Source organism: Stegostoma tigrinum, chromosome 34 (assembly GCF_030684315.1).
Source record: "Stegostoma tigrinum isolate sSteTig4 chromosome 34, sSteTig4.hap1, whole genome shotgun sequence".
NCBI lineage: Eukaryota > Metazoa > Chordata > Chondrichthyes > Orectolobiformes > Stegostomatidae > Stegostoma > Stegostoma tigrinum.
In genome coordinates, this window is record NC_081387.1 from 22,600,380 (window position 1) to 22,615,818 (window position 15,439).

The following is a 15,439-nucleotide window of genomic DNA, read 5'->3' on the forward strand; positions in this document are numbered from 1 at the left end:
TACCGCTCTCTTCATGTCCTGTACTGCACACAAATTTCAGTAGGTCATAAGAAAATCAGAGGAGAACATGACTTCTTGTTTAGGTATGAGCTTACTTATTCTGAATGACATAGACATACTCTCCTATTTGACATTCTTAATCTTGTAATGTTATAGCATTTCTGTAACCTTGCGTGTTATTCCAGCAAGTAACCTTGTATCAAGATTAAATTAAGCAAGACATCAATTGATATGAATAATTTCTATCACGCTTGGTTAAGACAGATTCCCAATGTCCTCCAGGAATGCCTCGAATATCTGCTCAAATGGAAGTATACATCAAAAGTTCTTGTGTCCCCAGTCGTAACACTGTTCTGGGACTGCTTCTGACTTTGTATAACCTTTGCAAGTTACTTTTTCTTTCCCCCAACAGATAACACACTTGAGTCCTAGCTGCTTATTAATTTTACCTGTGAGGCTTCCCACCACCGCCCCCCTCCCCCATAGCACCGAGACGGATTCATGGGATGGAATCTTAACAAGGGTAAAAGCAATGAGGGCTTTGGCAGGATTAGTGGTAGAATTATCTTCAACATTACAGTGGTGGCAAGGTAGACAGTATTGGGGGGCACCTGATCCCACCGCTCCCAATCACAAGGCTCTTCATTTCTCATTCATCTCAAAGTTCACCTTCTCCTTTTTGGCTGTTGAAGTGCAAGAAAGCAGTTGCGAGGGACTGCCGCAGTAGAGGTGGCATGGTGGGTCCGCATCATTCCTCCTGGCCGTGGTGGCCACAGTTTGAACAGTGGCTTCAGCATCAGAGATTTATTGGGCCAATCCTTTCCTCCTGACTATGATGGGAACACAGCAGCGGTGCAGTGGGTCTGGTCAGTTCCTTCTAGCTACGGCGCTCCTGCCGTGGCTTCAGCAGCAGAGTCGGACCAGGAATATCAGTGACGGATCGAGAAAGTGGCTGGAGCGGCGGATGGGCGGTGCATCTAGTCAATTCCACCAGGAACAGTTCATTGGCAAATGCTGCAGAGATGCGAACAGTCAGACGATATTCTCGTTAGGCAGCAGCCAGTTGCCATTTAAAAGGAATTACAGCTAGTTGAATGCCTCATTTATGCAACAACTCAAAACAATATTCAGCATTCTATTTTACCAACTGTCTGACCATTACCATTTATTTCTGTCTAATGATTTCCCCCTCCCTCTGGTTTCCATCTCCACCTAGTCCCTTCCCCACACCCCTTCTCTAGGATATGTACCAACATTTTCCTAGGTACAATTACTTCTGTAGAACAGTCACTGGACCCAAAATGTTAACTCTGCTTTCTTGTCACATGCTGCCAGAGCTGTTGAGTTTTTCCAGCAATTTTGGTTTTTGGTTTTGGGCACACAGGCCCAAGTATTTTGCAGGTAACAGATTTCGGCAAACTCACCCATCCCTGATAAATAGGTGATCATACAGCACCGTGTTCCAGTTGTGCTATACACCTCTCTGTGGTACACCATCTTACGCTATTGACAATCTCATTCGTATCAGGACTTTTGAACTCAGAAATCAAAGAAAGAACAGGTACGTTTCACCACAATGCACAAATATATCAGCAGAGTCCACTGACTGTATATACCTTGCTTGTCTTGCTCAATATACATACATTTGACGTATGGTACATTCTTTATAGAAATGAAACTAGGCACCATACTGCCAAAGTTACATTTAAGGCTGCACAAACATTCACAATATAGACAAACAATTATTTTTAAGGGTGATGCTGGAATGTAAATTGCCAAAGTGCCCACATTTTTTCCCTCTACCTCTCAATATGGTTTAGTATTGGCCCTGGTTCTGCAGTTGGAATGGGTAGAAGGGAACCTGCACAGCTGTGGAACATGTGAGCTTTGGAAGTTACATCAATGATTGGGGAGCATTTGTCATGCTGCAGGTCTCCTTGCCAAGGGCAGGTGGACTCTTTCTGGAACTTCCAAGGCTCAGATAGGGGCAGGCAGAATGGAGGTGGAGGCTGAGACACCTCTGCAGTGTCCTCTGAGGGGCATGCATGTGGTTCCTCTTCAGCTGGGTGCCTCCTTGAACTGTCCTGCCTTCTTGTGAAAAGGAGGCACCTTTAATGAGATCAAGGTCCCCCAGTGCCTGGTCACCACACCCTTATTCATGAGGTCCAGGTATATGCAGATCTCCAGCAGACCCAAGGGTGTCAGATCTAGCGCTCCATGGCATACACCAATCTATCCATGCAGGCAGTAAGACAATCACCAAAATTATTTTCTAGGCAATGTGCATCAGCGAGTCCCATATATCTGTCTGCTGTTGCTGTTCAACTAGAGGGACTAGAACAAAGTCCCTAATTTCCAATAACATAATGGACTTCTCCTGTCTATGGCCGAGAAGGTGCCTGCTCTTCAGCCTGGATAATTCTTCCTTGTCCAGCTGTGAAGCTTTCAATGTGCTCACAAGCTTGTGCTGCCAAATTCTCATGTTCCAACTGAGGTGTCAGTATCTCAGCTGGCGGGTGCTGAAGGAAGTAACCTTGCTAATGTTTCCACCAAGACCTTGGTCCTTTCTTCTTCAGCGGGTAAGGAGGTAGATCCTGGTTAAGTTGGCCATTTTTCTGCTTGAGGCCAGGGATACCCCACTGGTATGTGCAAGCCACAAAGGAGAGAAGGCATCACACCCAATAGTTACAAGTGATGTGTAATGAATGACATTGACAACAGAATTAATGAGACTGTTGCAGTGAATTGAATTGTATTGAATTGAATTGAATATCTTTTATCACCACTTGTACTCCAATACAGAAGTACAGGAATGCAGTGAAACGTTTTTACGATAGCTGCCTTTTACTGCCACCATCTGAGGTACAAGTAACTAGGTACAAATCTTACAGATGTTCACTCTGCTGCTGTTGTTCCAGGTTTTGTTGTTCCAGGTCTAGCCACATCCAAATTGCAGCAGCAACGCATCGCCCTGCCAACACTGTCATTTTTTATTTTAACTTATAAATTAATTACTCAAGATTCCCTGCTCTTCATTCTTCATTGTAATGATGTCATTTTATTTTAGTTTATGAAAATGATAATCAGTTAATACTTAGTAGCTATTTTTAAAAGAAACAAGAAAATCACTGGAGATCTAACACAATCTGAAGAACTTATGTTTACTTTAAAGACTATAAGATTCACCAATCCTACTCACCAAGCAGCTTTTTCTGCATTCTCATTATGGTGTGGTTTCTGATATTGTTCTGGTGCTGGTCTCACTGCAGGTCAGCCTCACAATCAATGCTTTTTATCCTACTCACCTCTCACCCTGGAGTTTGCTTCTCACAGTAAACCTTAGATAAAGCACTTCTGCCCATCTTGGGATCAAATTTCCACTTTAAACAACATTTCCAACAATCTAGTCAGTAACACACTTGTCCTTACTTTCCTGCTGTCTCATTCAGTGACTGTGCTCCTCACTAACTGTGCGATTCTTCTGTGCAAAAGAACATTCTTTCTTATACAAATCAAGTCTTCTCTAAAGTTAGATCACCTTTCCACCGTAATTAATCTGACAATCAGGTTTATCAAAATCTCCTACAACAATTCTGTCCCTAATGAACTGTTTGCCAGTCTTCATAGTCACCTGTATCAATTAATTTGTAAAGGTAATGAATTTTCAAAGGGCACTTAGTGATCCTGGGCTTCTTGGCAACCATGGGCATCTCATCTGTCCAACTAAGAATTCTGTTAACTTAAAAGTGATTGTTGAAAACCTTCCTGTCATCAAAGTGTCTACATTTTGTTTCATTTTTGGTCATTTATAACATCAGCTGCTACAGAAATCATTGAAGTATTACAGTATTAATTTCTGCTTCTGATTTGGTACTTAACTTTGGAGCAATTTCATATCTTGGTAACTGAATTCCCTGGAGAGAACAATCTTGTATGCTGTCAGAACTGTATCTGTTCTTTAATCCACTAGGATTCGTTAGCATTTCTTCTTGATGTGTTGATCAATCTTATGATTTTAAACCAGTACAGCTTCGATATTGTTGAAAAGTTTGCCTTCTCCCATTCAGGAACTCAGTTTCATTTTGTTACCATGAAGTTTGTTTGTATTTTTTCCAGAGCTCATAGCTTATGTTTTTGTTAGTTATGCATCACTGCTGAATTGTATCAAATTCTTTAAATAACAGCATCATTTGTTTGGTAACACCATCATTTGTTTTCTGTGATCCTCTGTTGTGGTTCACTTACCAGCTTCCCCCACCCACCCCCCCCGCCACCGACCCAACTTCTCTTGTAATGCACTTTTTTAAAAAGTTGCTTAGAGCTATAAAAATTCTGCACTGCAGCAAAACTCTTTTAATCATTTCAAACATTGTAAATTCTGTTTTATCTTCCTAATATCAAGAATCACTATGGAGGATTCCAGCCTCTTTCGCTTCTTTCTGGGAGCCTTCAGCCTTTTGAACAAAACAGGGGCTTCATATTCTTGTCTTCTTCGGATGATTTGCACTATTTTACCTGATTTAAAGAAAAATGCACGTCTGCACTCTTTCCATCATCAAAACATATCCAATTTTTAAAAACTTCTCACCTCTGAAATGTTTTACTGGTCACAGCCTTGTTCTTCAGTACACTTACTATTCTTAAGTTTCTTGATCATACTTCTGACTTCAATATGAAGCAAAATTATGATTCCATTTTGCAACTAAAGCTCATGACGCCTGTTTGTAATTTCAGAAATGTTCATATTTTCAGTTTAAATTTTTCCCTTCTCCAAGCCTGGATTTTGTACGATCTGGGTAAGTCTAATGCCTGGATATCAATAGCTAATGGGTGGGGTCAAGTGCTACTACCATTCCTCCTCCTTATGCTAATCTAATAAGTAGTCAGTGGTGTCAGGATGGGCTATGAACATGTCTCAGCAGAAGTGGCACTTGTCTCAGATAAGATGTTGTTTCATAAACAACAGAAACTATACACAAACATATTCATTATTACTAACAAGAGGCACAGAAGACAATGTGCATCGCCATTAAGAGGCCACACCAAGCTCAACAGATTCTCCACCCAAATGCTCACAGACATCATTAGATTGGTTGGAGTTCGGTAAAGTTCAAAGCTTAACTATTTTAGAACCATTACCTTATTACAACTAATACCAGTTTGGAAGTCACAAATTTTAAGAATCTTTTTCATTTAAAAAAATCTCTCACAGTAGAGTCACGAAAACCTCATGCAATTAAGGAAACTTCTCCTGCTCAGACAAGTATTTCCTCCCATGCAGGATCTGTAGATTTCTAAGGGGTTAGCATATTAAGCACAGCTCGTCGGCTATATCATGGATCAATCCTGATTTTTCGATGAAGCGTCTGTTCTTCCCTCATTGTCCTTCACAAGCTGCTCGGGTCCAGTCACACAACCAACGAACCATCTTCCCTTCAAATGTTAATATGTATATTCATCACCGCCAACCCACCCACCCCTCCTTTTTTTAAGTCTCAAATATTGAACCTTTTTTTGCCGGGCAACCAGTGTACACTGCCGCTCCAAATCAAAGCTCCGCTCAATTTGGGCACCGGCAGCGAGCTGAGCTTTCAAATTCAAACCGTCAGAGCGCGAGCCCAGCTTTCAAACTCAAACCGTCAGAGCGCGAGCCCAGCTTTCAAATTCAAACCGTCAGAGCGCGGGCCCAGCTTTCAAATTCAAACCGTCAGAGCGCGAGCCCAGCTTTCAAACTCAAACCGTCAGAGCGCGGGCCCAGCTTTCAAATTCAAACCGTCAGAGCGCGAGCCCAGCTTTCAAATTCAAACCGTCAGAGCGCGGGCCCAGCTTTCAAATTCAAACCGTCAGAGCGCGAGCCCAGCTTTCAAACTCAAACCGTCAGAGCGCGGGCCCAGCTTTCAAATTCAAACCGTCAGAGCGCGAGCCCAGCTTTCAAACTCAAACCGTCAGAGCGCGAGCCCAGCTTTCAAACTCAAACCGTCAGAGCGCGAGCGGGCGCGGGACGCGAGAGGGCGACAGAGAGAAAGTGATGGGGTGGGGAGGTGGAATGTCAATCTGCGATTGGAGGATCCATGAAAAGCTGCACGTGACATAGGCGCCGAAGGTTCAAACGCTAGCTGTCAGCGCGCGAGCGGGTAAAATGCCAGTCTCTGATTGGAGCAATGGCGCGTGTGCGCGCACTGGGGAAGCAAGACTTGGAGATGCTGGAGCTGCATGAACACAGCAGGTCAGGCGGCATTAGAAGAGCCGGAAGACTGACGTTTCGGGGCGGGACCCGTTTTCGGGAAAGAGGGGAAAGTTTCTGAAACAGAGGAGGGGTGATGGTGATGGGAGAGAAGGTGGACAGGTTGTGTCAGGTCAAGGAGGCAGTGGGGAAGAATATGAAACTGGTAAGGTCTACATTGAAACAATTGGGCTGTAGGCTCCCAAGGTGGAATATGAGGTGCTGCTCCAGGTGGCATTGTTTTGATACTAGAGGAGGTCAAGGATGGACGTGTTACCCAGGGACGGGGAGTTAAAATATTTCTTGACCAGAGGTGTTGACTATTTTGTAGGCCTGTACTGCGACATGACAAATGACAACACCTTCCTGTCACCAACAGTTTTAACTCCCTCTCCCATTCCCCAGGCCTCCTCCAGTGTCACCATGATACCACCCACAAACTGGCGGAGCAGCACCTCCTATTCAGCTGTGGTTGCTGACAGCCCAGTGGCTTAAACATGGATTTTGTCAGTTTTAAACTCTCATCCCATGACCAACACTCCCTCACCTCCTTGACCTGACACAACTTGTCCATCTTCTCTCCCACCACTGCCTACCTGCACTCACCTATCACCATCCCACCTAGCCCTCCACCCCATTCTCTATTTATTTCTGATCTCCCCGCTCTCCCCTCCCCATTTCTGAAGCAGGGTCCTGACCCGAAATGTCAACTTCCTGTTTGTCTGATGCTGCCTGGCCTGCTCTGTTCCGCCAACTCCACACTGTTATCTCTGGAGAAGAAAGAAATTTATTTTTGCAACATGTAGTTTTTAAAAGGGTTATGTGCCTTTCTTATGTGTGCATTGTTGTTAAGTTGATTAGAAAATGCAGTGAAAAATCTGAAATTTAATTTGTTTTATTATGGTTTATTAAAAAATCTAAATCTGACAAAATATTAATGATCATAGAATCCCTGCAGTGTGAAAACAGGCAGTTTAACCCATTGTTACAATTTCATTCAAAGCAACCAACATATTGCAAAGTGTTTTTATATTTAAATGCAAAGCAATATATCTTCAGTTTTTTAAATACATGTGTATTTTTTTTAAAAAGTCTAGAAAATTACCCATGACAGTAAATACAAAGGAAAATACAAACAGCTGAAGATATTCAGTTTTGAACTAAGCTGCTAACATCATTTGCAGATTCAACTGATAATTGTTAGACAAGTTTAAAAAAACTCTTATTAAAAATTAATTTTTTCTGAAGTTACTGATTTCTTTTCATGAGATTCTCAGTTTATGAACAATAATTGTCATAATCACTAAAGTACTTTTTGATATTTTCTGTAAGTCTTATCTTAGAATCCAAGATTGACTTTTATATTTACACATTTGTTGGGTTCCTTTAGCTAACTGTGTTAACCTGGAACCTGTCTTGAAGAAAGCATGAGGTCAGAGGTCTTGAACTGAGCAGATTCTCAGCCATTTGTTACAGTGCTCCGTGGTCAAGAAAGGATAAATTTTCTCTGTGAATTTACACCCAGTGAAAGAGTAGAGGTAAGACTTGGTATCGGCACTATAAAATGAAACTATTCCAGAATCAGAATTGAGATAAACACCAATCTTCTTGGGAATCTCATACACTGTAATATCAGATTTTTCATTAGAATTTGACTGAAACTGATTCTCAGTCCTCCCAATTGTCCAGACACCATTCATTGGTGTCAACTGGATTTCTGTCTTCCGTTCCACAGACTCCTTGGCCACTCCCACATGCCAGCATTGATTCCCCTCCACCTCCACTTCCCAGTAATGTGAGCCTGATGTGAATCCATCTGATCCCATCACAGATTCCAAGACTGTAAATCTGTCTTCACTGTCATGGACATTCATCGCTTTCTGGATTAATCTTACATTTTTCATATCCTTAGATATTTCAAGCCTTGGGTTTGCTGTTTCTGTATCCAGGTTTACATTGACTGGAAGGAATATTGCAAAGTTATTGAGAATGATTAAGAAAGGTTCTGAGGCTAGCTTTAATCAATATTTGAACAACCAAATGAAGGGAATCACAATTTGGTGAACAACAGGTTATATCCCTTTAGGGCTCTTAACTGGAACTTGAGGCCTGAAATAACTTTGAGGGGAAGTAAATTCAGGACACCCCCCACCCCCACCCCCACCCCCACCCCCACCCCCTTACCGATTCTGGTTTGCCTCCCTCCATTTCCCTCCCACCTTAGTAGTCCTCCCCAGCACGCCCTCCTAACCCATTCCACACATCTAAAGACTGAAAGAACTGCAGATGCTGTAAATCAGGAACAAAAACAAAGTTGCTGGAAAAACTCTGCAGGTCTGACAGCATCTTTGAAGGAATAATAGAGTTAACATTTGGGGTCCGGTTCTGAAGAACGGTCCGAAGCATTAACTGTGGTTTTTTTTTCCTTCACAATGCTGCCAGACCTGCTGAGTTTTTCCAGCCTCTTTGCTGTTGTCTCCGCCACACATGTTGGGCCTCTCTCTAAATTGCCGAGTGAGTTGCTCCACTCTTGTACCACCCTTCCAGCTCTAATTTGCTTTGTTGCCTTCTTGCTTGCTCCTGCTCACCCGTGAGTGATAGGGAGCTGGATCAGAGGGTGGAGTCTTTCAGAGGTGTAATTTGTCTGCTTTTCCAGGGAAAGGATTTTTCAGTATCATTTTGTCATTCTGAAGGCTACAGTTGCTTGAACTGCATTTCCAGAATACATAAGTGAAGTTAAAATGTTTTCCTGTAAATGTAAGTAAAATTAACAGTTTGGTAACAATTTAATTTGAAAGCACCACTTGCATTCTTTGGAATCATTATTGTTAATGACCTTCCATTGAAAGTAGATCAACAAGGAAAGGATTAGGAATAGTAAGGAGAAACCATGGGTAATTACTTTAAATTTTAAATCATCTGCTTTGTGGTCAGTGGTGAGTTACACCTGGAATACTTCGAAAAACTTAGTCCCCTTGCCAAAGGAAAGATATACTGATACTGGAGGCAGTCAAGAGATTGGTCATTAGGTTGATCCTGTGCATGGAGCAATTGCCTAATGAGTATAGTTTGACTAGTTTGTGTCTATACTCAATGAAATTTAGAAGAATGAGAGGTGGCTTTGTTGAAACACTCAAGATTCTTAGGGGACTCAAAAGTGTAAATGTAGAAAGGTTATGGCTTCTTGTGGAAAATTCTAGGACCAGAGGGCATGATCTGAGAGTAAGGACAGTCACTCAGAACAGAGACGAGAAACAATTTTTTTAGAGGATACTGATTAAGTGGAATGCTTTACTGCAGAGAGCTCTAGAGGCTGGGATAGGCTCGGATAAATTCAGGTCTGAGATAGACATTTTTAATCATTAAGGGAATCAAGTATCCTGGGACAAAGGCAAGAAAGTGAAGTTGAGGATCTTCAGTTCAATCATGAATTCATTGAAAGCCATAGCAGATTCAACGGACAACTTCTGCAATGGCTTATAGTCGGTGTGAAAAGAGAAATAGACTAATATTAATTCTGATCTGTTGACAAGACCGGAAGTTGCTTTGATTGATGTTGCACAACCATATTCAATAAATATTGGGAAAATATCATTCAGCGTGAAAATGGCCAGGATTTTGTCAGCCATTCTTCACTTGGTTTTGGTGGAACAGCGCTTTTCCAGCAAGTCCCCCTTTTTTTAAATTAGTCACATGTATTTATCATAGTGATATTTAAGTGACAGAATTGCTTCATCTGACATTCTCAGCTGTTTATTCCTTAGCAGCATTGGGAACTAGGGTGCCTATTCAAAATGTCTATTGTTATGTTGATGGAGGAAGAGACAACGATTTCCATGGCAATTAGGTTCAATTTTAATGATTTCAACAGTCAGCACCTCGATGAAATCACCTATTTAGCAAATAGTTGATGGAAGTGAAAACAGGTGCTTACAAAACTCAAAAAGCAATGTTCAAGAAAATTAAACAAGCTGCTTTATTTCATAGAAAAAGGCCTTGCTAAGAATTCATTATTTTGAGCCTTGCAGATGAGGAAAACACCACAGAAAAAGATACACATGGGGCAAGGAAGAAAAATTTCAACAGGGCATTGATGGAGCTGATGTAGTGTAATGTAGGTTGACTGGGAGACAGGAGAAACTGCAGACTGCAGTTTGGATGGAAACTGAAACAGGAAGATAACAGGAATCGGGGATGAACGGGGGAAAGGCTACTGTTGTGGATGACATTGATTTCCACAAAAGAAATTAATTCTACACAGCTATGAGCTGGTTTTCTGAGAAGTTTGGCTTGTTCTGCAGCTATGCAAATTGGTTAACTACATGCACACTGCTCTCGATTTGTCATCCATTCCAAATGATCCAGGGAAAATTGTGGACAGTGATCCTGCAAATTCCTGTAACGTACTGCTGACATTTGACACTCTTAGTCAGCAACACGAATCCAGAAGATTACCCTAATATATCCAAACAAGTTGGACACAGAGGAGAGGGTGTCTCTGCAAAGTGGTGATTATGATCAAACAGTGTGATCAGTTATATTCAAATTCACAAAAATATTTATTAGACTAACTTGAAGATCTTACCCTTGCACTCTGAAATCTTCGTCCAATCTGAAATCAGAAAACAAACCCACTAAATTTGAGGAAAGCACCATGTAAATAACTCAACAGAAATGAATTCCCTTGCATTTTTAACTAATGGCTGTAAATTGGGAAACACAGTCTGGATATGACTGAGACTTTAAGTAATACAATATTGCCACAGTCTGAATAGGCAAGGGAATTTAGAGCACAATCTTTTCACATTGTTTTGATGTCTCTTTTTAAGACTGTTTTGAAATTACATTGCAACTGGGGTAGATGCTTTTTCAGACCTGTTTCCACATGGGCTGTTAACATCAGCTAGAGATCTTAAGAAGTTGTTTCCAACATAAAGTCATACAGCATGGAAACAGACCCTTCATTTCGACAAGTCCATGCTGAACATAATCCCAAACTAAACTAGGCCCACCTCCTTGGTCCTGGCCCATATTCCCTCCACACATTTCCTATTTATGTACTCATCTAAGTATCTTTTAAACAGTGTAACTGTAGCCACATCCACTATTTCCTCAGGAAGTTCATTCCACATGCAAACCACCCATGTCTTTTTTAAATCTCTCTCCTTTCACCTTAAACATGTGCCCCCAACTCTTGAAATCCCCCAGATTTTGCTTCCAATATAAAGTCAGAGGCATACAACACTGAAACAGATCATTTGGTCCCACTTATCTGCACCAACCAGATATCCTAAACTGTTTGAGTCCCATTTGCCCACATTTGACCAATATCCCTCCAAACCCTTCCAATTCATTTGCCCATCCAGATGCCTTTTAAATGTTGTAATTATACCCACTTCTACCACTTCCTCCTGCAGCTAATTCCATATACACACCACCTGCTATGTGAAACAATTGCCCCTCAGATCCCTTTTAATTCTGTCCCCTCTCACTTTACACCTATGCCCCCTAGTTTTGTAATCTCCTACCCTCAGAAAAAGACTTTTCAGCACTCCAAGGAAAAAGCCCCAGCAGAATTCCACCTTTCCCTTTAGCTCAAATACGATACAACATGGCATCCGAGCGTGCCAAGACCTGGTCCTGGGGTAAGTGATTCAACACATTTTAAGTTTCTCTAATTGAACCATACACCAGGAATTTCCATGCTATTTCCTGCTGGTGAGAATTGCTTAGGCACTCTGAGTAGAACAGGTCTTATATTTTACACATCTCACAGAATGATTTCAAACATACAGGTGTGGGCAGTTGTAAAAAAATTAAATTAATTACATTAATTGTAAATACATCAAATCATCTTCAATGCAAGACTTATATTCAGACTGTGAAAGAGGAAGTATTTGAAAGAATGTTATAACATGGAAGGAAGCCATTCGGCTGACCATAACTGTGCCAGCTGCTGTGTAGAGTTTTACAATATCTCACTGCCCAATCTTTCCCAATAGACCTCTCCTTTCCCAGGTGTATATCCAGCTGTCTTACAGAAGTTATGACAGAATCTGTTGCTATTTACCATTTTAGAAGTGTCTAGATCACAATGAATGATTAAAAACAGAGACAAAAGTTCCACAACTTCCCTTTGGTTCTTTTGGTAATTGTTTTAAATCTTTCTCCTTTGACCATCACTCCAAACAGGAGACACAATTTCCTTCAAAAGCCCTTATCATTTAGAATCTCTATTAAATCTCTCCTTTAAACTAATGCTGTATTTGACCATTACGATTTTTACAGGAAGTTAGGTCTTATCTTTATCAGTACCTTTTAAACAATTTAATCACTTTTAATGACTATAATCAACCCGTCTATCAGGAAAAAGTAACTATTAGTCTTGATCCTTTGGGTTTTCAATTTTTCAGGGAGATTTTAAAATGATAATCATTTAAATTGCTTTCTTTCTAGCTTTCCATCTCTCTCTTCCAATTATTCTTCCCCTCTCTTTACTGTGTATCATTTGACATTGAATTTATCTGTTGAATTTACCCATCTTCTAAGTGTTTTGAATTTTTTCCTCAATCCTTAGATCTCATTGGTTAAGGAAATTGCCTTTTGGCTGAAGAGTTCACCAGGTCCCAGACGCTGTTTCTATCACTTAGGTCATCTGATGGCACCTACAGTAACTTTGCGAGCAAAACATAACTGAGCTAAAAAGAGTTCAGGGTATTTCTATCAATGTCCTATTTCAGCTGGTCACAAAGGCATACCAGTTATATTTTGAAGTGGGATGCCAATTCAATAATGGTGAGCAGGCTCATATTCCTGGGCAAGGTGCTGAAGCCTGAGACCCCTTCAGTATGCCCAGATTGACACCCATTGAGGGAGCAGTGAGTGAGTTAACTTAAATTTTTCAAATATTATTTCAAAGAAGAATTAGCAGCAGTTGTTTGGTGACATTATGAATGTAGGTGAAGTGAACAATGGGACCTCCATTGCCCCACTATCACATTAATATGTTCCAGACCAATGTGGGCTTCCTGTGTTGCCAACTGGAACCCTTGGAAATGTGAATTTAACTGAAACTTTAATTAAAGTAATTTCTCAGTTGTTAGCTAGCCTCTGGTTGTCAGCGGGCAGCTGATCCAATCCCAACCTGGTCTCTTTGAAAATAGCTCATGATCAAAACCATAGCAGAGAATTGGCATGACAGCTGATGACAGCAAACTGTTCCTAGCCGCATTTGATCTAAATGGCAACTTGATTGAAAATTAATTCCTCTGATTCTCATCAGATTTTTACTGTAGCAAAGACTTTGCTGACTATGGCTAATGCCACAAATTACTCAGTGCATTAATATATAACAGCTGCTTTAGGTGCGAGAGGAACATACCTGATGCAATAAGAGATTTCCACTGGTCTACAAAAGGAGAGAAGATAAATATACCTTATTAATTTGTTTGTCACAAATATTAAAATATTGACAAGCACTCCCTTTTTGATTTGTACCTTAAAATTCTAATGTGTTAATCTCTTTCACGTCCTGAACAAGATATTGTGGGATCTACTCCAAAGCCCTGAATGCACAACTTAAGTGACACAGTCAGTGCTGTGCTGTCAGAGGTACCACATTTCCAGTCAAGTGTTAAACCACGGTCTGTCTCTCAAGTGGACATAAAAGGTCTCACGGCACCAAATTGAAGAAAAGTGAGGGAGCTCTCCCGGTATCCTTCAACTACCATCACAATAACATTTACTTGCTCATGCGTTTCCTTACTGTTTGAGAGACATTGCTATGTGCAAATTGGTTCCTGTGTTCATAGAACATAGAACAACACAGCACAGAACAGGCCCTTCAGCCCTCCATGTTGCACCGACCTGTGAACTAATCTAAGCCCATCCCCCTTGCACTATCCCATCATCATCCAGCTGCTTATCTAAGGACTGTTTAAATGCCCCTAATGTGGCTGAGTTAACTACATTGGCAGGCGGGGCATTCCACGCCCTTACCACTCTCTGAGTAAAGAACCTGCCTCTGACATCTGTCTTCAATCTATCACCCCTCAATTTGTAGCTATGCCCCCTCATACAAGCTGATGTCATCATCCTAGGAAAAAGACTCTCACTGTCCACCCTATCTAATCCTCTGATCATCTTGCACGTCTCTATTAAATCCCCTCTTAGCCTTCTTCTCTCCAATGAGAACAGACCCAAGTCCCTCAGCCTTTCTTCATAAGGTCTTCGTTCCAGACCAAGCAACATCCGGGAAAATCTCCTCTGCAACTTTTCCAATGCTTCCACATCCTCACATTGTAACAGCCAATCCATTTTATATACACATTGTTTGAAAAGTGCTTTAAAATCCTGCAGTCATTAAAAGTACCATACAAACAAGAGTATAAGAGATAACAAAGTGCGGAGGTGGATGAACACAGCAGGCCAAGCAGCGTCTTAGGAGCACAAAAGCTGACTTTTCAGGCCTAGACCCTTCATCAGAAAAGTTCTTTTCATAATCTTCACAAAGCACTGTTATTTTATACTTTGAAGCAATTGCAAAACCTACAAACATAACATTTTTCTTTCAGTTTTTATGCCTGTGTTTCTCCCCTTACAGGCCAGGAATGCTGCTACTACTGAGCAGCTTTAATAGGGTTTTGCTCATCTGGTCATTCACCACATCCAAGTTAAGACAATAAGCATTACATAGTCACTCAAACACAAGGAGCATCAGGGTTCAGAGGATAACCTTCACGGTTGTAATTTCAAATGATCCAGCACACATTTAGGGTATAACAAGGCCTTAATTGCTGGATGGCTTATTAGCACATTGTGCAATAGCTGAAATTATTCAATAGCAACAGGAGACCTGCACCCAAGGCTAAAAGCAGGGGAGGCAGTCACGATTTGGAAGGCAGCAAGACCTGGCAGCATTTTACAGGCAGTTGTGCCATTAATTGACACTCACTCCTGGGAACTGACAGCTCAATCAGCACTGGAAACAGCAGCCTTAGGCTGTACCTAGAGAAATGGAATATATTAATGGATATGCGCCTTCATGACCTGAGGAGTGGTTGGGTCAAAGTGACACTCCCTGGTTCAAGATGGGTCATGTTGGTTAGGGCAGGCAGCACCAATGCTGCAGGAGCAATAATTGTCAAAGTGAAGTCCCTCCATGAGCCAAAATACCCCACAAGTGAAAACCACACCCACGCACCTTCCGCACTGGAA

General features: G+C 41.4%; 1 protein-coding gene across 2 annotated transcripts in view; it reads right to left on the reverse strand.

The window, feature by feature from the left end:
* Positions 1-7,130: 7,130 nt before the first annotated feature.
* LOC125446335 (butyrophilin subfamily 1 member A1-like) overlaps positions 7,131-15,439 on the reverse strand; it is a 39,070-nt gene continuing 30,761 nt past the window's right edge. For both annotated transcript variants that reach the window (XM_059639476.1, XM_048519835.2), the window contains 3 exons: positions 13,605-13,631; positions 10,809-10,835; positions 7,131-8,183 (listed from right to left, as the gene is read on the reverse strand). In XM_059639476.1, the coding sequence (XP_059495459.1) occupies positions 7,657-8,183; positions 10,809-10,835; positions 13,605-13,631 (581 nt within the window). In that variant the 3' untranslated portion in view covers positions 7,131-7,656. The remainder of the gene's footprint in view (positions 8,184-10,808; positions 10,836-13,604; positions 13,632-15,439) is intronic.